Source organism: Camelina sativa, chromosome 11 (assembly GCF_030686135.1).
Source record: "Camelina sativa cultivar CO46 ecotype springtype chromosome 11, ASM3068613v1".
In the NCBI taxonomy this organism is placed as follows: Eukaryota; Viridiplantae; Streptophyta; class Magnoliopsida; order Brassicales; family Brassicaceae; genus Camelina; species Camelina sativa.
In genome coordinates, this window is record NC_141890.1 from 44814206 (window position 1) to 44836424 (window position 22219).

Genomic DNA, 22219 nt, shown 5'->3' on the forward strand with positions numbered 1-22219 from the left:
ATATTACATTTTGAAATTTCTGTTAAAGATAAATGATTTTTTTTTTTTTTTTTTTGAAAATGCATTCTAAAACTATTTTGAACGAGATAAAAAAAAAAGACACATATAATTTTTTTTTATTTTGTCGGAGACACATAAATTGTTTAATAAAATATGTGTTAGTTTTTAAACTTTATTTGTTCAACATAAGTTATATGTTAAAATTACATGTAAAGGACAAGAAACAGTTGCGAAAAAAAAAAAAAAAAGACAAGAAACAGTTTAATCACACACAAAGAAAAAAAAAGTTATATGTTAAAAAAATATTGTGTGTGCGTTTTTCAAATAACGCAGGGTATAGACAGTAACAGGTAGTAAGTGCGGTCCATGACTAACATGAAACCTAGAAAACCGCAACTAACTTTTTTTTTTTTTTTTTTTTTGGAAAACCGCAAGTTACAATTATTTTGCTGGTTGGTGTCTAAAATAAGTTTCACAAAACCGTGCTTTGAAATACGCAATTCTAATGTCTCCATTCATGGCCTCAATGAGTTGAACTGGAGACACTCTAATTCAACTCATTAGACTAATTGTAAAAAAGTTACTAATAATTCGCCACCATTAATAAGTTGAGGATATATTGGGCCGGGTATGGATCTGAATCCGAAACCAGTTCTGGATTACCCGGGTTTGAGTATTTGCGTCATTCCTAAGCTCAACACTGTTTAAAAAACCTATCTCTCTCTCTCGCTCGCTCGCTCGCCGCCTTCCTCCTCTGACACTCTTCGCGTAGCTTCTTCAATTTCGTCGATGGTAAAGTTTATCTCTTCCTCTTTGCCTTGATTTTGTTCTCCGTCGATCCTAGTTTGATTTCGAGGCTTTCTTTGATCTTTGCGTGATCTGTCGATTTTTTTTTTTAATCATCGTTATTTTGACATAATTCTCTCAGGCTTTACCTAACCAGCAAACCGTTGATTACCCAAGCTTCAAGCTCGTCATCGTCGGTGATGGAGGCACAGGTTAACCACCATCTCTCTCAGCTTTTGTTTTTACTAGATACATCATACCAGAGAGGATTGATTAATTCAATTTCAGTAACTCGAGATTTTGGATTATGATGTTTTGTTATTTAGTTACTTATCCATGCTTATTATATTGTTTGTATAACTAATCTTGATTAGTAGTAATGTATATCTTACAGTTCAATTCTGATTTAGAAAACAGGAGTATAGTGTTTGCTGCTTCGATATAGTTTGTGTTGTTTACTTTTTATTGTTACTTATTCATACTTGAAATATCTTTTTATTAGTAATCTTGATCTCTCTCAGTTCAATTCTGATTAATTTTTGATGGATTTTCACAGGGAAAACCACATTTGTAAAGAGGCATCTTACTGGAGAGTTTGAGAAGAAGTATGAACGTAAGTACTTGCAAGCCCTCCTGATTCATATTGTGATGAACTTAATTTCATTTATTCACGAGTTCACAGATTCTGATGTTTTCTTGTATTTTTTTGCAGCCACTATTGGTGTTGAGGTTCATCCTCTTGATTTCTTCACTAACTGTGGCAAGATCCGCTTCTACTGTTGGGATACTGCTGGCCAAGAGAAATTTGGTGGTCTTAGGGATGGTTACTAGTAAGTATAATTTGCTTACTCTCTTTGGCTATGAATCACCTATTTACCTGGTTAATATATCTGTATCAGTGATCTGGAATCTTCTAGTGTTGGTAGCTTGGTTCTGATGTGAAGCTGCATAAGATACTTATTCCCGTTATTATATATAGCAACTTGAATAGCTATTAGAAGGTTAAAGTTGAAGATAGTTTTCTTTGATACAGAAATGTCTGGAATCTTCTAGTGTTGCTAGTTTGGTTCTGATGTGAAGCTGCATAAGATACTTATTCCCCATTATAGTAGATAGCAACTTGAAAAGCTTAGAAGGTTATTGTTGCATAGTTTTTATTTGATACAGAAATGTGTTTTGTTTTGTTGCAGCATCCATGGACAATGTGCCATCATCATGTTTGATGTCACAGCGCGTCTGACATACAAGAATGTTCCAACATGGCATCGTGATCTTTGCAGGTATGAACTTAACTAACACACAGAAGCTAGAGTTTTTTTTTTTTATATGTGGAAAATTGCTAGACGATAATAATGTCATCAAAATTTCATGGTGCAGGGTCTGTGAGAACATCCCAATTGTTCTCTGTGGGAATAAAGTTGATGTAAAGAACAGGCAAGTGAAGGCCAAGCAGGTAACATTCCACAGGAAGAAGAATCTCCAGTATTACGAAATATCTGCCAAGAGCAACTACAACTTCGAGAAGCCATTCTTGTACCTTGCTAGAAAGCTCGCCGGGTAAGCAACAATTCTTCAATTCAAACCCGTATTGTAGTATCATTGGGAAACAGCTAGAAAAATATGAAAAATATTGGGAATGTTGCTTGCTGTTTCAGGGACGCTAACCTTCACTTTGTGGAATCACCTGCCCTTGCTCCACCTGAAGTTCAAATCGACATGGCTGCTCAACAGCAGTAAGTTCTCTAAACTAAATTTTGTTTTTAATTTGTTGCTACTAGCTTTTTTTACTTTTAATTAACGATGTCTATAATTTGTAGGCACGAGGCGGAGCTTGCAGCGGCAGCAAGTCAGCCACTTCCTGATGACGATGATGACACGTTTGAATAGAGAGAGAGAGAAAGAGATTGATCCGTCACTGATTACCTGTGTTTTAGGGGCTTGTCTAAAAACGTTTTTTTTCATGGCACTATTTTGGTCTGTTGTTTACTCTTCCAAATATGAACCGATGACACTAGTAATCTTTTTTAAAATGTTTACCAACTGTTGCTGTGGAAGTGTGAAAATCTTCTGATTTATAAAGTAAAAAACTCATGTAATCCAAATCCAAATTCAATCCACCATCAAAGTTTGCTTCTTGGCGTCTTACACCAAATTTAGCCGGAAAAATTCAACACGTCGGTAAGGGTCTTTTCGTAATTTTATTTAAAGCCCACACAAAAAAATAAAAAATTTGCTTCTTCCCCAAGAAGAACGTTTTTGCCTCTTTCTCCTTCTATCGGGGTGTTCTCTCGAGGCTATTATTATTCATTCAGACTCTTTACAAAGAAAAAAGAAAAAGTTTCGATTTTTTGCTTTTATTTCATCGATTTCATTGCGAATCTTGGGTGATGTTGGTGTCTAGGGTTCTATCGAGAGTTTCTCGAAGTGCGGGATTACGCTCGTCTCTCTCCTCCTCCGTCGCTACTCAGACGAGGAATCAGTATCCGATTGTTTCAAGCCGATTCCACTCCCTCGTTCACAGAAATCCCAACCAGGTTTGCTTTATTAAAACCCCGATTCTGATTTTAATCCGTTTTGAACTTCATCATCGTTTGGGGTTTTTAGCTAGGGTTTAAGGGGTTTGCGAAATTGAAAATGATTCTATTGCTCTGGTCTTGTATATTTACAGTGTCATGATTTAGTTGTGTGTATATGTATGAATGTAAATATTTTGATTGCTCTTTAATTGGATGCAACAATATATACTTGAGGAGTTAACATACTCAAATTTGGATCCTTTTTTTTTAAAATGGCAGCTTGTTGCAGTTCCAGTGTCGCTCCTAAATCATGCAACTCCAGATTTCAATGTCCTACAAAGGTTTGGCTTTTTCTCGTCTTCCTCGGCTGAACCGAAGGGAAATGGGAGTAACATAGATGTCCCAAAGACTGGTAAAGCTTCTGAGGATGTGGAGGCGGGGAGAGTAACAGGTGAGGTCAAAATTGACTCAGCACATAATAAGAGAGCGATACTTTGTCTTGTTGGTCTACACAAGTTTACTAAAAACAATTGAGTTTTTTTTTTCTGATTTCCAGATTCAGAGACTGATTTTGAGAGTTTGTCAAGGGATGATTTGGTGAAGCTTGTGGGTGAGAAGGAACATCTTTTGAAGGTTCAGCGGGAAGACATGATGGAAATGAAAGATGGTTTTCTTCGCAGTTATGCAGAGTTGCAGAATCTAATGGATCGGACAAAACGTAATGCTGAAAGCTCCAAAAAGTTCGCCGTACAGGTTTTTACTTCTCTCTCCACCACTCCTTTTTCTTCTTCTTCTTCTTGATTATCAACTCTCGTCTTTTGCTTCATATATAAGCCAGTGCTGAATATGTTTTGTTGTTGCTGCAGAACTTTGCCACGAGCCTTTTGTTCGTCGCTGATATTCTTGAAAAAGCTTCTTCGGTTGGCAAACAGAGTTTTTCGGAGATTGACATTTCAAAAGACTCTGCTGGTGCTGCTCCGCTGTTAAAAAACCTATTACATGGAGTGGAGATGACTGAGAAAGAATTAGCACAGGTAAAAAACACTCGTTATATATGTTCATTGAGGTAAAACAAAGATACAATGAGATTTGTGCTGAGAATGCAATTTTATATATATATGTAAAAACTGCAGGTATTTAAAAAATATGGTTTGGTGAAAGAAGTTCCTTTAAATGAACCGTTTGATCCAAACAGACATAACGCAGTGTTTCAAGTCCCGGATGCTTCCAAGCCAGAAGGCACAATTGCTGAGGTCCTAAAGGTACTAAACTATAAAAGAGGTTTGTTCTCTTTCTGATTTTGGCATAACTCTTAATCATATGTTATCTTTGCCATTATTTTGTAACTTTTTGGTAATGGTTTGTTTCCATATATGCAGTCTGGATACTCCTTGTACGATCGAGTTATAAGACCAGCTGATGTTGGTGTTACTTGTGCGGTGGAGAATCAAGAAGGCGAGAAAGAGTCTGAAGCTTGAGAAACACAAACAAGGAGACTTAAAAGCTTTGTTTTAACATCTTCATGAGTTCTTTTTTTTAGTTAATAGTTCTCTCTTTCTTGCATATTCATTGGAGGAACAAGATTCCCATAAAAGAAGCAGGACATTGCTGCAATCCCAGGGAAACCCTGGTTCTGTAACTTTAGTACTTTACACGAAATTTCATGAGATTATAAAACTGGAATCAAATGTTTGATAAAAAAAAAAAAAAAAAAAAACTGGAATCAAATATGATGGAGCCAGGCTCTTTAGTCTTTGGTAAAAAGACTCAAATCTTACATATCTTATAAGCTTCTTCAAACATACACACTACATACAGACACCTAGAAGACAACAAAGTGCAATAAACGCCTAAAACATGTTACAATATTGAGACATCATTCATCATAAGCTACAACAATACCAAACGCTGAAACCTTTGTTGTTGCTTCATGCTAATCCAATATGATCCTCTTCACTCTTCAGTCCCTTCAGAATTCAGACACAGTCCTAGATTCAAGTTACCAGTTTTTGCTTCCTGCAGAGTAAGTAGAATTAACACAAGCATGAATAACACTCAACACTTTTTCATTAAATTGCTGAACTTAGAATGAAGCTAAGCTAACCTTAGCTTGGTCTGAGTCTGTTATGTTCATGTCAAGCTCAACAGCTTTAGGCAATGGTGATTCAGTGTCGAATTCTTCAGTCTCTTCAATTTCAGAATCCTTAGAAACCACTTTTTCTCTATGCTCAAGCATCGCAATCTACACAAATCAAAACCATTTTCAACTAAATCTCACACAACAACAATAAAAAGAACCCTAATTTAATGATTTTACCCCAAATTTGGGGGAATTCCAAAAAAGAAAGAAAACTCACAGGAGCGTATCGGAATCTTCGCTTAGGTGGCTCCTCAGTCTCACCACCGGAACCATTAGCGTCGGAGGCAGTAACCGTCGACGAGGTAAGTGGAGTCCATTTATGGAGAAGTAGATGGTGAGGTGAGTTACTGTTACTGCTGTTGTTACGACCGTTGGATTTAGATGCTCTGAAAACACCGACGGATGAGGTTGAGACACGTACCCACTTCTTCTTCCACTTCCTTACACGGCCACTAAACACCGCCGTCGCCGCCGGACCACTGTATCTCGACGACGTCCTGCTCAATCTCGATCCTACACCTTCCATTACTCTCTCTCTCTCTCTCTTCTCTCTCACTCACTCACCGCCGGCAAAAAAAATAGTTGCTTTATCTATCAGCTTTTAAAACGCTGCGTTTTAAGAAGATAATTACACACTGAGATATAGCTGGAAAACGCAGCGTTTTGAAGAGATAAATTGCTTTATCTATAAAGAAGTGGCGCTTCCTTTCATTCTCAGAAGCTCTCTTCAGTCTAAGCAGAGAGAGTTGAAGATGGAGCTCTGTGTTATCAGCACCACGATGACGACGGCAGCGAAGGCGATTAATCTGTTTCATCCTTCGATTACAATACGTGTTAGCTCCCGTTTGTTTCAATCAGATAGTGTGTTACAGTTTGGTGGGAGGCTGAAGAAACCAATTAGACCCTTGGAGACGACGATGTCTTGTGTCTCCAGAAAATTTGGGTTTCTCGGAGATTCAATGTCTAACGGTGGTGATTTCAAGCGGAGATTCGCGGCGGCTTCTCCTGCGGTTGAAACCAGTGTAAAGGAAGACAAGCTTCCAGCTGATCTTAAGGTCACGGAGACTGTACAGGCGAACTCAAGTGTAAGGGGTTTTCAAATTCTGTTTTTGTGGCATTGAGTTTATTCTTAGTTTTGGAATGACTTAGAGAACTTTTTTGATTTAGGTGAAATTGAGTGTGGAAGTTCCGAAAATTGTATGTGAAGATTGTTACCAACGAGTTTTAACCGAGTTTATGAAGCTCTCAAAGGTAGATTGATTTTTTTTTTCATCTTACATCGAAGCCGAACTTGTTCTATGTAAAAGCTTGTTGTTGATTGGAATTTACGATTAACTTAGGTTCCTGGATTCCGTCCTAAAACGAGAGTTCCAGAGAATATTATTGTTGGTTTTGTTGGGAGGCCATACGTTTTGAGAGCTACTGTTGAATCTATCTTGAAGAGAACACTTCCACACGCCATGGAGTCGGTAAGTTTTACTAATGTTTTATACTTTAGTTTACAATCGTTCACGGTTTAAGAGAATGATTTGTGAGAATTTAAGTCTTGTGATGTCTTCTTACTAAATTCGGTCGTTGTTGTCTTGGAACATTTTTCTTAGTCGATTTTTGGTTTTTGTAGGTGACTGGAAGGGCTTTAAAAGACTCGATACAGATTGTAAGCAGCTTTCCAGATATGGAGAAGGCTTATTCTCAGCTCAAGACTCTTAGGTTTTTGTTTAATCTGCAAAAATCTGAACAACAGCTCACGACTGTTGCTGCTTACTAATTAACTCGACATGAAATTCTGAATTTCTCTTGTTTTTTTTTCCAGTTATGAGGTGGTTGTTGATGTTGTGCCTGAACTAAGATGGAATCCTGAGGATGGGTATAAGAATATGAAGGTTGTTGTAGAATTAGGCGAGGAGATAGATGCGAAAAAAGCTTGTGAAAGACAACTGAGACAGAAATACAAGTCCCTTGGTGCGTTGAAGATTGTAATCGACCGAGGACTACAGGTAAATTAATGCATATCTTCCCATGTCCTTGTATTGTTTTTTTGCAATCATTGAAGATTGATTACATAGGACCGACCTGTTATCTAGTTACAGTTAAAATCAGCCACTGTAGCTTATTAAAATACAGATGTAAGCTTTTTATAATTTGGTTATGAATCTGGCTGCATTAGTTCGTACTTAATTCTGCAAAGATGATGATATAGTTGCTAGAAATGCTTTTTGATTATATCCTATAATCGTGTAGGTGGGAGATCTTGCAGTTGTTGATATTTCTGCTACAACCATAGATGAGGACGGGTCAACGGGTCAAGCAATTCCAGATGCTGAAAGCAAAGGTTTTACAACTGTTATATTTCGAGAGTCATATGATATTCCTTACTGAAATGTCGTTTCCGTTTGCCAATGAATGCTGAGATGTGTGGTTATGTGTACAGGATTTCACTTTGACACGGAAGAAGGGAATAAATTACTTCCTGGATTCCTTGATTCAATCACAGGAATTCGAGCAGGCGAATCAAAGACATTCACGCTTGTGTTTCCTGAATCATGGAAACAAGAAAATCTCCGTGGCCAACGTGCTCAGTTCACTGTGAGTGAGCTCTTCTTCATACACCAGACATAACGAAAAAGATGATAACAAAGAGATCATACTTTGGTAAGCTAATCGTATCTGTTTTCTTCAGGTTGACTGCAAGGAACTTTTCTACAGAGATTTACCAACGTTAGATGATTCACTTGCTGATAAATTGCTCCCTGGATGCACCACTTTAAAGGAGGTAATGAACAGATGGATTTTGTTTAAACAAGTTTTATGAAAGAAATTTTCTTTTCTCACTGTAATTATCTAATGAAACAAGTAAACAGGTTGAAGAAACTCTGTCTAAAAGATGCCAAGAGATGGAGGAGGAAGCTAAGGAGCAAGCGACAGACAACGCCGTCCTTGAACAGATTCGAAAGGTCATTATCTAATTCCACAAAGCATTTGTAGCATTAACGTTGTTGATCTGTGTGATAAAGAACATCTTTGCTTTTCTTTTGTTTTAGATGGTTGAAGTAGAGATTCCTCAATCTTTATTTGAGGAACAAGGAAGGCAGTTTTATGGAGCTAGGCTTCTAGAGATTCAGGCAAGCATTTTCGATAACTGTCGTTGATTTCTATCTCTTACTCGCTTTTGCTGTCACTCAGATTCTTAATGTTAAATGACATGGAGCTGCAGGGAAGCATGAAGCTCACTGAAGATCAATTGGCTTCTCTTTCAAGTCAAAAAGCAGTAAATGAGTTTCTAGAAACGCAAAGAGAGAGCATTACCAACATAATCAAGCAGAATTTGGCTGTTGGTGATATCTTCAAGCGCGAAAACTTAGAGGTATATTATATGCTTAATACTCTTGTCGTCTCAGAGCAAGAAACAAAACAGAAATTAGTAACAAAAACATTGTCAAATCCTTGAATGCAGTTCTCAACAGATGAACTAGTAAAAGAGGTCGAGAACTCGATCTCAGAATTCAAGAAACATAAACAAGAGTATGACGAGGAGCGTGTGAAAGATCAGGTTAGTTCTCTAGTGAATCTTAGTTAAGTAATATAATTTTTGTTGAGCTGTGTAATATAAACTGAAAAAGAGAGGTTCTTCTTGAATTGGTGGGTTAGGTACAAGAGATTTTAGAAGGAGCAAAAGTGCTTGAATGGTTGAAAGAACGAGCCGAGATTCAATACATCACTCGTTGATGAGCATATAGGTATGTATGTCTGTATGTATTGGCATGTTCTGTATTTTTTGTATGAGGGATTTCTGTTGGCTTATGATTATTCTGTCATAAGAAGAGAACTTTTGTATTTGATGATTGTTTGTAAGATTAATAGGTGCAATAAAATTATTTCCGAAAACACTGCTTTTTTTTATTTTATAATTTGGTTCACTTTTTGAATTTATAATTAATGGATTTTAGTCTTTTAGATATGGTATTGATAAAAAAGTATATTACGTCCATTTCCTATTGAAGTTTGCCACCTAACATTGACTATGACTTTGTTTTTTATCTGTCAAATAACTCTTCTTCTTTACTACTTAGTTTGATTTGGTTTTATATGGACGCTTGACTGAATTTTCCCCTCTGAACTCATCACTTTTGCTACTTTTCTTAGCTGTATTTACGAACTACCTCCTCATGATCCATGTTTAAACTTGAAAAAAGTAATTTAAATCTCACCAATCCTTAGTAGTTGCACCATTTTCCCAACTATCATAAACATTTTAATAATAAAAAGAAGTTTCTAACTAACTAGTGATATATAATAAAATGCTAATTCTGTTTTAAAAAATATTTCTATCACATATGTCAAAGATAGAGAAAAACTCAATACATATGTTAACAACAATTTTTTTTTTTTGATAAATTGCTAGGCGCTAATCGGACGGTCGGGGTGGGCCTAGCGCTTAGCGAGAAAATCAGAAATTAAACGGGGATTAATCGGGGACTAGTTTTTGGGTTATTTTATTAAATTAATAGTAAATTAAAACTATATAGTACTAAATATATGTATAATTATGTTTATGTGAAAAGAAAAATATCAAATAAAATATAAAGTTATAGTATTGTCTTTAAAATTACGGTAAAAAACATAAAAACGTAATATTAAGAAAAAATAATGATTTTAATTAAAAGTTTGTACATTAGTTATTGTAAAACATCATAAACTCTTAATTTAAATGTCTAAATAATAGAAATATATATATATTTGATTTATATTTGGCTCCAAAAATAATAGGTACATCCAAAATTATGCGGGAATTAATCGGATTAGACGGTATAATCGGATAATAGATGTTAGGCGGGATTAGTCATTAATCGAGGCGGAGAGGGTGGACCTAGCGATTTTACGGGGCGTAATCGGTGCTAGGCGGGGATTTTTAAAACAGGGTTCCCAACACTCCCCAAGAGAGCATGGGTCCACTTGTTAGCTATTGGATACCCGACAGAGTAGAGGTCCACATGTTAGCTATCGGTTTGCTTAGACTAACTACATGGAAAGCCAAAACGGCACTCCATGTGTTGGTTTCTGAAACACTACAATCTGCATGTGAAATCGCAGTGACTGAGACTCGAACTCGTGATGGCGGATATCTCAACTGAAGGTCCTTTACTACCAGAGCTAGAGGCTCCGGTTAAAATTCTAGCATTCAAAAAAAATGAAAAATTCTCCCGACCTCTCGACGTTTGTCTTCGTTTCTTAACATACGCAAGGTTTTCTATTTGTCTTTGTCAATAACAGTGTTGGATGAATTCAAAATTCTTAAAATGTTATATCGGTTTATTCTCTTGCATTACTTAAAAAAACAAAAAAAAAAAAAAACTATAAAATTGCGATAAGAGATATTTACAGCGTACAAAATCATATAATAATGGATATAGTAATTTTTTTTTTTTTAAATGAAGACTAAACTGTAATTGTGTAAATGCTAGCGATGAAGCGATCTAGGGTCCCTAAAACATAACATTTACCGCTCTAAATATCCGCCGTAACCGTAAGTTATGTTTAACTTGGTTAGAAAAACCAAAAAACTACTGAAGCATTTATTTACATTCGAGATTCTAGTGGTGACTGGTGAATATGTTTTTTTTTTTTTTGTAACGTTTAGGGAAAAAAAAAAGAAGTAAAATAGCTTGTGTAGTCAAACAAGCAAAGCACCAAGTCAAGGAGAAGAGTAAAAAAGAAAAGGAAGAAAAAAAAACTTGAAAAAAGACACAAGACTGTCTGTGAACAGTGTTATGTTTGTAAAAAAACAAGGGGTGTGGTGAGTAATTTGGAGTTACCATCGTACTACCAAAAAAGAGTGGGTCCCATCCTTCACCTCTCCGTCTCTTCCACCTCTCTCCTCCATAGATTGATTTTTATTTGGTTTCCTTTCTTTGCTAAAATGATTTTATCTCTCTCACTCTCAATAGTGTGAGTTTTGTTGTCATACAACTTCAGATCTAGAAGAAGAAGAAGAAGCAAGTGTGTGTGTGTGGAGAAACCCATTTAAAACCCTAGAAATCCAGTGTCAATCTCGGTAATGAACGTTGCTTTTTTTTGTTTTTCACTGTTAGATTTGATCAGTTTGAAGTCTTTAGTTTTTTTATTACTTTGGTTTTATCACCAATGCTGTTTGATTCTCTCAAGTTCTTGTTTTTTTTTTTTTTTTCTTTCTTTTCTTGTAAAAGAGATCTGCTTCTTTTTTTCCTCATGCTTCTACTTCTGCTTGATCGGACTTTGTTTGCTTTCTTGCTCTCATGGTGAACAAGAGGGTTTTTGAGCTTTGGGTAGTTTTAAGACTACTTCTTTTCAATTCACAGGGTTCTTTTGAATGTTTTGGTCTGTGCAGTTGAGTGATTGAAGAAGGGTTTTTTGATTCCCAAATAAAAAGATTACAACTTTGATTGAGAACAATCTACAGAGTTTCTTTTGGTGTTTGCTATTTTTGTTTTTGATTGCAATTTTGATGCAGAAATAAGATCTATGGTGTACTACATTCTTTAGTTTAGTGTTATCGTTTCTAATTGGTGTTTTGTTTCTGTAGGAAAGAACCTTCTGATATCCTGAAGATGGCGATCACAGATACTGAAAGTCCTCTTCTTGGGGAAATTTCTTGTGGTACCTTACTGCAGAAGTTGCAGGTAAACAATCTTACAACACTCTTTTTAATTCCTAAGATTTTATTTTCAGGGCTTTATTTTTTTAACTCAACATCTTTGTGTAACAACAACTTTTTTTAATTAGGAAATCTGGGATGAAGTTGGTGAGAGTGATGAGGAAAGAGACAAACTGCTTCTTCAGATAGAGCAAGAGTGTCTTGATGTTTACAAGAGAAAAGTTGAGCAGGCTGCTAAATCCCGAGCTGAGCTTCTTCAAACCTTGTCAGATGCTAATGCTGAGCTATCAAGCCTCACTGCATCTCTTGGAGATAAAAACTTAGTTGGCATTGTAAGGTTTTTTTTTTTGGTCCATATGGTTTAGAATTGGAAAATGTAATTGAAGTGTTTTGTTTGTAATATTTTTTTTTGTCTTTTTGTTTTGTTGTTGCAGCCGGATAAGTCTTCAGGAACGATTAAAGAGCAACTTGCTGCTATAGCACCGGCTCTTGAACAACTGTGGCAACAGAAAGAGGAGAGAGTCAGAGAGTTCTCTGATGTACAATCACAAATTCAGAAGATATGTGGAGAGATTGCTGGGGGTTTGAGCAATGAGGTTCCTATAGTTGATGAGTCTGATTTGTCTCTGAAGAAATTAGACGATTTCCAGAGCCAACTCCAAGAGCTCCAGAAAGAGAAGGTAAGCTTTGTTAGGAATCGCCTGATCTCGTGTTGATACAATGTTGCTTATGTTTTCCTTTGTTTTGGCAGAGTGACAGGCTGCACAAAGTGCTAGAATTTGTGAGTACTGTTCATGATCTATGTGCCGTTCTTGGTTTGGATTTCTTAAGCACTGTCACTGAAGTTCATCCGAGCTTAGATGAAGAAACTGGTGTCCAGTCTAAAAGCATTAGCAATGATACACTTTCAAGGTTGGCTAAAACTGTCTTGACTCTGAAAGATGATAAGAAGCAAAGACTTCAAAAGGTAAAGACAAATTTCTCTGCATCCTTAGCTTGTCTAAAATTGTTCCCTAGAAATTGCATATGTTGTATATATCAAACTGGTTGAGAGGTTTTTAATGATTATTTGTTTTTGTTGTTGCAGCTTCAAGAGCTGGCTACTCAGTTAATTGATTTGTGGAATCTGATGGATACTCTTGATGAGGAAAGGGAGCTTTTTGATCATGTGACCTGTAACATTTCAGCTTCAGTTGATGAAGTCACTTTGCCAGGTGCTCTTGCACGTGATTTGATTGAGCAGGTAATCTAATATTGCATTGATAAATCTTCCTATGTGTTCTGAAGAATTCAGTTACTGCTTTGCTAAAAGTTTCATATAAACTCGTGAAGGCCGTGGTGGAAGTGGATAGGCTTGACCAGCTGAAAGCTAGCCGAATGAAAGAAATTGCTTTCAAGAAACAATCTGAGCTTGAGGAGATATATGCTCGTGCTCATGTAGAAATAAATCCGGAATCTGCTCGTGAGAGGATCATGTCGCTGATTGATTCTGGAAACGTTGAGCCTACTGAGTTATTGGCAGACATGGATAGCCAGATAGCAAAGGCTAAGGAAGAAGCATTTAGTAGAAAAGATATCTTGGACCGTGTTGAGAAATGGATGTCAGCTTGTGAGGAAGAGAGCTGGTTAGAAGACTACAACCGGGTAATGCATAACTTCTCTCAATCACACACACTATGATACATCAAAATATGCAGTAACTTTAAATTTGATCTTGAGCATTTCCATGGTTTTGTTTTCTGAGAACAGGATCAGAACAGGTACAGTGCAAGCAGAGGCGCACACTTGAATCTCAAGAGAGCTGAGAAAGCTAGGATTCTGGTTAGCAAGATTCCTTGTATGGTTTGAATAGCTAAGATATGCTTGCAAACTTCTCTTATGTATTCATTCATATCAAATAAAGTTTGGATCTTCTGTTTTGTGCAAAGTCATGGTTGACACATTGGTTGCCAAGACCCGGGCTTGGGAAGAGGAACACAGCATGTCCTTTGCCTACGATGGTGTTCCTCTGCTAGCTATGTTAGATGAGTACGGTATGCTTAGGCAAGAACGAGAAGAGGAGAAACGGAGGCTAAGGGTAAGTTCATCATTTTTACTCAATTATGATAAGGGGAAATGATCAGTAACCCCCTGAACTCCTCTGTCTTTTAATGAACAGGAACAAAAGAAGGTTCAAGAACAGCCACACGTAGAGCAAGACTCTGCCTTTAGCACCAGGCCAAGCCCTGCAAGACCAGTCAGTGCTAAGAAACCGGTGGGGCTACGAGCTAACAACGGAGGAGCAAATGGAGCTCCAAACCGGCGTTTATCATTGAATGCAAACCAGAACGGAAGCAGGTCTACTGCAAAAGAAGGAGGAAGAAGGGAGAGTCTCAACAGGCCGGCTGCTCCTACAAACTACGTTGCCATTTCAAAAGAGGAAGCTGCTTCATCTCCAGTTTCAGGTGCTGCAGATCATCAAGTTCCAGCTTCACCTTGATGGTTAAAAAAATAAAAGAGGAGAAGATCTGTAATTTTCAATGTTTGAGTTGGTTTTAGGGAGAAAAAGGCTTTGATGAAACACCTGAGAGAGAGAAGACACAAAAAACATTTCAGAGTAGAATGTGTATGTGTGTGTGTGTCTGTTTTGTTAGTGTTGTTCTAGTAGTTGGTACGGTATCATCTTGACTCCAAAAAAGCTGCAAATGACTTACTTATCTAGGGATTATGGGAGTAAATGTAAGCTTGACCAAAATCACAACTTTCTTAGTTCTTACAAACGGTACATTGTGTTTATGCGCCACGCGCTCATCTCATGTATGATCATGATTTATATGGGCCTGGAGATAGAAGGCCCATAAAAACCTATTGCACGATCGTTTTTGTCCAAGTTTTTAGCATCCTCAAGTTGGCAAGGTCGGTCACATCTCAGTTTTATCAAAATGTATCAATCTTATGATAATTGTGTTCCAATTCCAACCATAACCGCAATTAAGTTGATTTCGGTTCTGTAGTCGAAATTGTAATTCAGCTTTTTATTATTTTTTGTTGGTTCGGTTAATTTAGTCTTATATTTTTGGTTTTCTTCATTTCAATCATGCTTGGTTATGTAGGTTACCAAGGTAAGGTTCTATTCCTTTTTTTTTTTCAGTGTAAACAGAACAACTTTGTTACGGTTCGGTTTTAGAAAAGCTTGTTCTGGTTTCTATATCCACTTTTAAGTGACAAGTGTCATTGACTCGTGTGAAGGGTGAAATGAATGTGGCATTGTCGCGCGTGCATGTCCGCCACGGAGCATCGAAATGTTTCGGTCTCCTCTTCTTCCTAATTTGTCCACTTCTCATATCGCTGTAGAGAGAGAAAGAGAGAAAGAGAGAGAGAGAAATGACGACAATGGCGAGGATGGAGAGAGACGCAATGGAGACGGTGGCTCCCTATGCTCCAGTAACTTATCACCGTCGTGTTCGCGGTGACTTGGATGACACACTTACTAAACCTTGCACTTATGATATCCTAACCTATCTATAAATGTTCATATACATAAATAATGCGTGACTTGTACGCTACTTAACCGGGTGTTTTTAATATTTAGATTTGCCGAGAGCACTACAAGCACCAGACATGGAACACCCGCTAGGAACACCAGAGCATAGACACAATGGCCTTAGTGTTATGCAGCAACATGTAGCTTTCTTCGATTTGGATGATAATGGCATCATTTATCCCTATGAAACGTTCTCTGGTACACCCTTTAACCTCTCCATATATAGAGTTAATGAGTTATAACATATCGGTTTATATATTTACTGGTTCTTGTATACATATACGAAATCGACTGCACCAGGGTTCCAGTTACTCGGTTTCAATTTACTTGCGTCACTTATCTTAACGGCTTGTATCCACTTAGCTCTTAGCTATGCTACTCTCCCGGTACAGTACATATAGTTTGGTTTAACTTATTTTAGCTTTATTGAGCTGGACCTAGCTATGATTGTTACGTTTATGACTGCTGAAACAGGGATGGTTACCGTCTCCATTTTTCCCTATATATATACACAACATTCACAAGGCAAAGCACGGAAGCGACTCTAAAACATATGACAATGAAGGAAGGTTAGTGATTCTCTTTACCACAATCCATATTTGATATTTCTATAATTATATCGCGATTCATACCACGATTTATATGTATATATGTATGCTTTGGGAAGGTATACACCAGCAAATCTTGAGTTGATGTTTAGCAAATATGCGAGGACAGTACCAGATAAGTTGAGTCTTGGAGAACTATGGGACATGACGGAAGGAAACCGCGATGCCTTTGACTTTTTCGGGTGGTACGTACTTGTTACAATGCTCAAATGTGGTGATGTTCCCTTTATAATTAACGGATTTTTGGTTTCTTGAAGAAGTGTGTTAATTGGTATGTAGGCTAGCGAGCAAGGTGGAATGGGGAGTATTGTATGTGTTAGCGAGTCAGGGCCGTCTCTGCCCCATAGTAGAGTAGGCAAATACCATGGGTCCATTCCAAATATTAAAAATTTTCTTTAAACAAAAAAGTCCAATTTTTTCAAAAAAAAAATTTATTAAAGGTTTTTAGGTTTTTTAAAAATTTGACAGAGGTTCCATATTTGTTTAAGACGGGGCTGTAGCGAGTGATGAAGAAGGATTCTTGTCTAAAGAAGCCATAAGGCGGTGCTTTGATGGAAGCTTGTTTGAGTATTGTGCCAAGAACTACGCTGAGATCAAGGAGTACAAGACGTACTACTGATCATCATCACTTGGAACTAGTGTGGAAAGCACTTGAATTAATTCAATAGTGGTGATGTAATGAAGCAGTAATTTGTATATGGTGCGTTTGTTTAGTATGCATGCATGTAAAAATATATTCAATAGTGGTTTATTATTCACCTGCCTTTCTTTCTTTAACAAGATGCTTTTAAGGTCTATTTCTTTCAATTAGGATACAAAGATTTATAAAAAATTCCGTATTTTATTTAAAACATTACAGTGGTTCAAGCGTAAATAAAATGTTACGTAAAGATTCGAATTTGGATTCGTTAACTTTTGGGAGTCAATTTGACTATTTACATAAAAAGAAGTAAACTCGAGTTGTTTTACTATGATTTCAGTTTGGTTTGGTTGATTTGGGTAGGAACCCTGCATACACTGGAACAAGAGGCTTCCTTTTTCATAAAGTTTTTCTTTGGTACTTAAGGCCGACTAATTTAGTTTACATGATCAAAACCCATTATAAAGAAGATAAGAACTAGAAAGAACAAATTAAGTAGAGGCCCTACGAACAGAAAAATACAAAAGTTTAAACAAGAGAGCACACGAACATATTACTTTTAATTAGTCTTTGTCATATTATTTGGTATTAAGTAAAGGACAAAGAAGCGACGATGTGGAAGAACTGCAAATTCACCAAGACATCTTTGGCATGGCTAGTGGCTCGGCGTTCAATTCGTGAGAACAGCTCATTGCTTAGCTCTTCGCCTATGTGAGCTTCCACAAGCACTCCTGCCACACTCCGACAACTACTAGCAAAGGCTCGACCGACCTCGGATGCGTCGTCCGGCTCACTCACCACAAGCGGACTCCCTCCTTTGTAAACCACCAGCTTCTCAATTGCAAATGAGCCGTTGGCTTCAACTACTTCCTTGAAATCTTGCAAGCTTGGTGCGTACACTGGGATATTAAAACCGTCCCGTTTCTCTGCCGCTACCAAACCCTAAAAATAAAATGTTAATTGTGGTTATTGGTTAATCATAGATTCAGATAACAATTTTAAACCGAAATTCTAAAAAAAAAACCATCAGGACTTTTAATTAGTTGAACACGAAAAAAAAAAATGTTCGAATAATTTTATGATGAGCCTCAAGGACTATGTTTTTCGTAACTCAATATGTGAATTTATATCCTGATTGAATTATATATTATGTACTTTTTGATTCACTAACTTTTATATTAGTATCATTTGACTATATATATGTACTTTTTAAACATATGTGAACTTTACTTTTTGGTGGTGACTATTTGATCTAACGGACTAAAATGATTATGTTAGAAAGCAACGTAACAATTCTTCTTGAATTTTTTGAGTGACTTCTTTTACTACCGTACTTCAATAATATGGCCTGCCGATTTTGTCTCTAAGGTCATCATGTCGAGTTTATTTTGACGGATATAATGATCGTAGAGATGGATGGTTCAGATTCATTTAGGATCGATGAGGGCAATCCGGCGGGTAGAATTGATTGTTACATTTAAAAGTTAAAACGATCTAGGAGCGGTGAGACTACCGTGGTCTTAATCAAAGCCACACCAAAATCATTTGTTTCTGTTTTGTACATACGTATATGGATTTACACACAATATTAACTTGTTTATGAAAAATATTTTTTGTCGTTAATAAACTGTATTTCAAAAAACTTGTTGATATAAATACAATACTACGTTACGTTTGGTGATTTTTTCAAAGATATATTTTTGGCAGTATATCGAACTTTATTTTATGAAAAGTATGGATAGCATGTGGTCCTGTATATACAATATAACTATAGAATACTATAGGTTTGAAATATAATCTTGTTAAGAAAAGCTTAATTTCAAGAAACTTGTGGTTAATTAACATTTGATACTAATACAGTACTATATAGTATACTAGGTTTGTTGACTTTAAGAGTTAAAAGTTTTGAACTTTTAGTTTTCTTAGAAAATAGTTAATTTCTTAGACAGAGCAACAGAAAAAAAGAAGGTTAGCTGGCGACATTTCCAAAGAATTACTTAAATTGGCTCAAATGTAGATATTTTATCCTAGTGTTATATAAGTAAGTTGTTTCCTCATTTCCAGCGTTTATTTGTAAAAGGCAAAGAAGGGCATAGGTTAATAGTAATATAACTATTAGATAAGTTAAGAACTCGAGGTTAATAATTTAGAGTTTTAACTAATTACTTTGGGGAATAGACTAAGGTCGTACGTACCTCGTGGACAAGGTCGTCCCAAGCGTCCTGAAAATGAGTGCCGAAGAGTAGACCGGCACCACCCTGGTCGGTGGGGTCCAGAGAGGTACGACCGAGACAAACCAGAAACATGGCCCCACCTCTCTTAACCTCCGCAGCTCTTGCTCTCAAAAACTCCGCCAAGTCCGCCTGAAACTGTCGCTTGTAAGCCGTCGTTGTCTTCTCTCCAGCGCCGTGTATGAAAACTCTCCCTCTATTGTACGCAGCTGATCTCCTATCCGTCACACTTTCCGGCACCTACCATATTTTCCATTTCTTAACATATTTATCAAAAGTGTTTTGTTTTGGATTTTTTTATTAATATTAATCAAACGAAAAAAAAATTTAAGTTCACAAAATCAAAAATAATGTTGGCATAACAAAAACTTCTGAGGTAGACTAGCTAGTCCCGAATTTTGATAGCCCTAGTCCGGTAGAAATATTAATAATAAGTCCCGTATTTTGACATTAATTTAGTGATCTATTTAACCGTTAAAGCTAGCTTAAAGCAGAAAAACCGAACACCATGACACGTGTAATAAGGTGACCTAGCAAACGTTACGTATAGAGTGTGTACCTGAGAGAGCCAATGTAAGGAGAAGGCAGAGTGGAAAAAGTCAATGGTTCTCGCCGGAAAAAGTCTCCGGTAAAATGAGCCGGGAACACCAGCGACGAAGTAGGAGCGGTTTCCATCGGCAGCAAGGCACTCCTCCATGCAAGAGTTAGAGACAAGTGGTGGAAGAAGCTGAAAAAGTGTGTTGAAGTCATTGCTCGGGAGATCGGCGAAGAAAGCTGTGAACTCCGGCGGGTCGATTCCGGCGGAATCAAACCTCTTAGAGATGTGTTTGACTATGAAATCGATTATGTGGACAGTGTTTGCGCCGGATGAGCAGCCAAGATCAACCGCCGTGAACGGTGGGGGACTGGCGGAGGTGTTTAGGTGAACATTGTCAAGTGTTTCCTCTAACAGGTGAAGCATAGACCGTGCATGCATCGCCTGCATATATTATTTTTTTCTTTTACATTTCATGATATCAAATTGTCGGTATCTATATTACTAAATATAAAAAATTACCATGCATGTAGACGCTGGCTCTTGTTTGTCTCAACATTATCCTCATTTTGTTTTAATATACAGCTTAAATTTTTTAAAATTGATTACTTAGCAAATCAATAGCATGCATGAGTCAAAGAAACCGTAATGGAGAACTAAACCGAAGTGAAACGGAAATACACCCAAGAAAATTTTGTTTTTAAGAGCAAATCTTTCTTAAAAAAATTTCGTCTCTAAACCCTTTTTCAAAAAAAGAAGAAAAAAAATATGACTATCTTCTTGAATTTTCAAATTTGTCACTCGAGATCAAAACTTCGAATAAGTAGAAGGTTTTTAGGATATAATTTTGAAGTAATTAGGAAAAAAAAAAAATGTAGAGACCTGAGCTTGAGAGTTATTGGCATAGCTGTCTTGTCCTTTGCCACCTTTCATGCTGAGAAGTCTCTCGAGCTTCATGTTACATACAGCAACATTGTCTCCCTTAGAAGCCATTCTCTCTCTCTTTTTCTCTCTCTCTCTCTCTCTCTGTGGATCTCTTCTCTCCTCGATCTCTCGTTATCTTTCTCTACACCTTCTTTTTGTGAATGAGACAAGCTCGAAGAGACTACACGTATTTATAGAAAAGAGGAAATGATAAATGTATGCATTAAGTTGAATGGGGAAACATATTATTAAATGTGCCATTGCGTATACATATTGTGTATGTACTGATTATTCATGCAAAAACAACGCATCATTATGTTTGTTTCCCCAAAAACAAAATATAATAATGTGGTGTACTTGTGTCACATGATATACTATATACATAGTTTGTCATTTTGTGCACTATAGGTTATATATTTTTGTCAACCACATTTTGTGTAGGGCTAATTGGAGTAAAGAGTAGAACAATATATGGTGGTTACATATGTATGATGGACACACAATAATCAATATATGATGTATACACGTATAATTTTAAATATCTAATGTGATATTTTTCTGTCAAGTATTTTTGCGGTTGTGATTTAAAATGAAAATATCTAAACATAAACTCTTTTTGTTCGAAAATTGTTATTTTTTTTGGTATCAAAATAGCATTTGTTCACACACATCTACAAAAAGTACATAATATATAAATTAAAGCGCAACAATATTCTGGTCATAGACAACATATACGTATAACTATTTTTGAGATTAGAAGAATGTGGTGTTTTTCATGGTAATATATTTTCGGTCATATATAGAAGGAAGTTCTTTATATACATATTTATTTATATTTTTAAATGTCGTTTTATGCTGTGGTATTTAGTTTGTTTATATTGATTGAGATATTTATTGGATATATATACTGTATGTATAATATATACCAGATGATTATTGTGTTTTTCAGTTGTAGAAATATATTTGATTTTTTTTTTGTGGCATCATGACCTGGCTGGATTCAAATTTTAATGTGACATTCGGTAGATTGTGTGAATGCAAAATTTTGATTAATTTCAACGTGTTGTTTGTTGACTCGTCAATCATATCTAAGTGGATGGTAGTTCCTTAATATATCGTTTTGTTGTAATATGTTAAAATTTTGAACTGAATATGATGAATGATGATAAAACAATACAAAAAAAATATGTTGGTTATGAGATTAGTAATTAAGAGGACCATAATTATACAAGGTTAATTAGGGTTGTTTCATGAGTCTTATTTAAGAGTAAGAACTTATTGGTTGGCTTTAGAAATTGATGATGAGAAAAATCAAAAGGAAAATGAATGTGTTTCCATGTGATACCACCCGAGGGAACATCAGGAGTACCTAAAGCTATGATACGATCTTAGTTAGATTCATGCATGTTTCAAACATTCTTCATCCATTGCTTTTTTTATCCAATATCGTATCATTTATATATCCCAAGTATTGGTCCTAACGAGATTGCCAGGTAATCTTTACGACTAGCACCAAAATGTGGTTAGACGAAGACGATGTCATTAAAATTACGACGACACTTGGTTTTGTAAAATGAAACGGTCAATTTATATGTATTTAAAGGCAATGTATATTTAAATAATTTAATCGATGGAACGTACGTAAGCTCAGGTGATCCAATTAATTTCCTCTAGAGAGGTAACGT

The 22219-nt window shown here is 36.4% G+C and overlaps 7 protein-coding genes across 12 annotated transcripts; 5 read left to right on the top strand and 2 right to left on the bottom strand.

Moving 5' to 3' along the window:
- Positions 1–467: 467 nt before the first annotated feature.
- Positions 468–2690, top strand: LOC104726066 (GTP-binding nuclear protein Ran-3). Its single transcript, XM_087475944.1, has 8 exons — positions 468–792; positions 929–998; positions 1343–1399; positions 1499–1616; positions 1977–2066; positions 2164–2343; positions 2442–2519; positions 2604–2690. The coding sequence occupies exons 1-8, from the start codon at positions 790–792 to the stop codon at positions 2671–2673; spliced, it is 666 nt and encodes a 221-aa protein (XP_087332070.1). The 5' UTR covers positions 468–789; the 3' UTR covers positions 2674–2690.
- A 334-nt stretch (positions 2691–3024) lies between these two features.
- On the top strand, positions 3025–4979 carry LOC104726067 (grpE protein homolog 1, mitochondrial-like). 2 transcript variants are annotated; one of them, XM_010444838.3, is made up of 6 exons: positions 3025–3320; positions 3582–3753; positions 3859–4055; positions 4169–4336; positions 4436–4583; positions 4682–4979. In XM_010444838.3, exons 1-6 carry the CDS (start codon positions 3174–3176, stop codon positions 4720–4722), a joined length of 873 nt encoding a protein of 290 aa, XP_010443140.1. In that variant the 5' UTR covers positions 3025–3173; the 3' UTR covers positions 4723–4979. The 2 variants fall into 2 exon arrangements, with proteins under 2 accessions (XP_010443140.1, XP_010443139.1); XM_010444837.3 differs by having other exon boundaries at positions 4436–4564.
- On the bottom strand, positions 4951–6031 carry LOC104726068 (uncharacterized). The gene is made up of 3 exons (XM_010444839.3): positions 5660–6031; positions 5407–5544; positions 4951–5318 (listed from the first exon to the last, which is right to left on the bottom strand). Exons 1-3 carry the CDS (start codon positions 5966–5968, stop codon positions 5256–5258), a joined length of 510 nt encoding a protein of 169 aa, XP_010443141.1. The 5' UTR covers positions 5969–6031; the 3' UTR covers positions 4951–5255.
- On the top strand, positions 5686–9327 carry LOC104726069 (trigger factor-like protein TIG, Chloroplastic). Its single transcript, XM_010444840.3, has 13 exons — positions 5686–6527; positions 6610–6693; positions 6783–6911; positions 7064–7152; positions 7256–7439; positions 7684–7774; positions 7874–8028; positions 8123–8215; positions 8304–8396; positions 8484–8564; positions 8657–8806; positions 8897–8992; positions 9091–9327. Exons 1-13 carry the CDS (start codon positions 6195–6197, stop codon positions 9166–9168), a joined length of 1656 nt encoding a protein of 551 aa, XP_010443142.1. The 5' UTR covers positions 5686–6194; the 3' UTR covers positions 9169–9327.
- A 1883-nt stretch (positions 9328–11210) lies between these two features.
- Positions 11211–14807, top strand: LOC104726070 (65-kDa microtubule-associated protein 1). 3 transcript variants are annotated; one of them, XR_015571583.1, is made up of 10 exons: positions 11211–11494; positions 12002–12098; positions 12202–12405; positions 12508–12753; positions 12825–13040; positions 13161–13316; positions 13406–13717; positions 13823–13894; positions 14002–14150; positions 14232–14807. XR_015571583.1 is itself a non-coding variant. In XM_010444842.3 (10 exons), the coding sequence occupies exons 2-10, from the start codon at positions 12027–12029 to the stop codon at positions 14550–14552; spliced, it is 1764 nt and encodes a 587-aa protein (XP_010443144.1). In that variant the 5' UTR covers positions 11211–11494; positions 12002–12026; the 3' UTR covers positions 14553–14807. The 3 variants fall into 3 exon arrangements, 2 of the variants coding, with proteins under 2 accessions (XP_010443144.1, XP_087329570.1); XM_010444842.3 differs by having other exon boundaries at positions 13823–13910; XM_087473444.1 differs by lacking the exon at positions 14232–14807 and having other exon boundaries at positions 14002–14151.
- A 594-nt stretch (positions 14808–15401) lies between these two features.
- LOC104726071 (peroxygenase 2-like) lies at positions 15402–16981 on the top strand. Of its 3 annotated transcripts, none has more exons than XM_087475945.1 (7): positions 15402–15551; positions 15645–15794; positions 15897–15982; positions 16071–16165; positions 16264–16389; positions 16484–16527; positions 16705–16981. In XM_087475945.1, the coding sequence occupies exons 1-7, from the start codon at positions 15437–15439 to the stop codon at positions 16821–16823; spliced, it is 735 nt and encodes a 244-aa protein (XP_087332071.1). In that variant the 5' UTR covers positions 15402–15436; the 3' UTR covers positions 16824–16981. The 3 variants fall into 3 exon arrangements, with proteins under 3 accessions (XP_087332071.1, XP_087332072.1, XP_087332073.1); XM_087475946.1 differs by having other exon boundaries at positions 15402–15521; positions 16484–16555; positions 16673–16981; XM_087475947.1 differs by lacking the exon at positions 16484–16527 and having other exon boundaries at positions 15402–15521; positions 16673–16981.
- A 258-nt stretch (positions 16982–17239) lies between these two features.
- Positions 17240–20973, bottom strand: LOC104726072 (indole-3-acetate O-methyltransferase 1-like). Its single transcript, XM_087475949.1, has 4 exons — positions 20493–20973; positions 19635–20054; positions 19040–19315; positions 17240–17786 (listed from the first exon to the last, which is right to left on the bottom strand). Exons 1-4 carry the CDS (start codon positions 20601–20603, stop codon positions 17433–17435), a joined length of 1161 nt encoding a protein of 386 aa, XP_087332075.1. The 5' UTR covers positions 20604–20973; the 3' UTR covers positions 17240–17432.
- Between the last annotated feature and the right edge of the window lie 1246 nt (positions 20974–22219).

Bases quoted from the DNA above. Each gene is read 5' to 3' on its own strand.
- LOC104726066 (XM_087475944.1), top strand. The intron at 999-1,342 runs GTTAACCACCAT...GGATTTTCACAG, and splicing joins CGTCGGTGATGGAGGCACAG to GGAAAACCACATTTGTAAAG. The intron at 1,617-1,976 runs GTAAGTATAATT...GTTTTGTTGCAG, and splicing joins GGTCTTAGGGATGGTTACTA to CATCCATGGACAATGTGCCA.
- LOC104726067 (XM_010444837.3), top strand. From the start codon at position 3,174: ATGTTGGTGTCTAGGGTTCTATCGAGAGTTTCTCGAAGTGCGGGATTA. The intron at 3,321-3,581 runs GTTTGCTTTATT...TTAAAATGGCAG, and splicing joins TTCACAGAAATCCCAACCAG to CTTGTTGCAGTTCCAGTGTC. The intron at 4,565-4,681 runs GTACTAAACTAT...CCATATATGCAG, and splicing joins CAATTGCTGAGGTCCTAAAG to TCTGGATACTCCTTGTACGA.
- LOC104726068 (XM_010444839.3), bottom strand. From the start codon at position 5,968: ATGGAAGGTGTAGGATCGAGATTGAGCAGGACGTCGTCGAGATACAGT. The intron at 5,545-5,659 runs GTGAGTTTTCTT...TGATTTGTGTAG, and splicing joins GAAGATTCCGATACGCTCCT to ATTGCGATGCTTGAGCATAG. The intron at 5,319-5,406 runs GTTAGCTTAGCT...CTTACTCTGCAG, and splicing joins CAGACTCAGACCAAGCTAAG to GAAGCAAAAACTGGTAACTT.
- LOC104726069 (XM_010444840.3), top strand. From the start codon at position 6,195: ATGGAGCTCTGTGTTATCAGCACCACGATGACGACGGCAGCGAAGGCG. The intron at 6,912-7,063 runs GTAAGTTTTACT...TGGTTTTTGTAG, and splicing joins TTCCACACGCCATGGAGTCG to GTGACTGGAAGGGCTTTAAA. The intron at 8,807-8,896 runs GTATATTATATG...CCTTGAATGCAG, and splicing joins TCAAGCGCGAAAACTTAGAG to TTCTCAACAGATGAACTAGT.
- LOC104726070 (XM_010444842.3), top strand. From the start codon at position 12,027: ATGGCGATCACAGATACTGAAAGTCCTCTTCTTGGGGAAATTTCTTGT. The intron at 12,754-12,824 runs GTAAGCTTTGTT...TTGTTTTGGCAG, and splicing joins AAGAGCTCCAGAAAGAGAAG to AGTGACAGGCTGCACAAAGT. The intron at 13,718-13,822 runs GTAATGCATAAC...TTCTGAGAACAG, and splicing joins GGTTAGAAGACTACAACCGG to GATCAGAACAGGTACAGTGC.
- LOC104726071 (XM_087475945.1), top strand. From the start codon at position 15,437: ATGACGACAATGGCGAGGATGGAGAGAGACGCAATGGAGACGGTGGCT. The intron at 15,795-15,896 runs GTACACCCTTTA...CGACTGCACCAG, and splicing joins TCCCTATGAAACGTTCTCTG to GGTTCCAGTTACTCGGTTTC. The intron at 16,166-16,263 runs GTTAGTGATTCT...TGCTTTGGGAAG, and splicing joins ACATATGACAATGAAGGAAG to GTATACACCAGCAAATCTTG.
- LOC104726072 (XM_087475949.1), bottom strand. From the start codon at position 20,603: ATGGCTTCTAAGGGAGACAATGTTGCTGTATGTAACATGAAGCTCGAG. The intron at 20,055-20,492 runs GTCTCTACATTT...TAATATATGCAG, and splicing joins CCAATAACTCTCAAGCTCAG to GCGATGCATGCACGGTCTAT. The intron at 17,787-19,039 runs GTACGTACGACC...TTTTATTTTTAG, and splicing joins GGGACGACCTTGTCCACGAG to GGTTTGGTAGCGGCAGAGAA.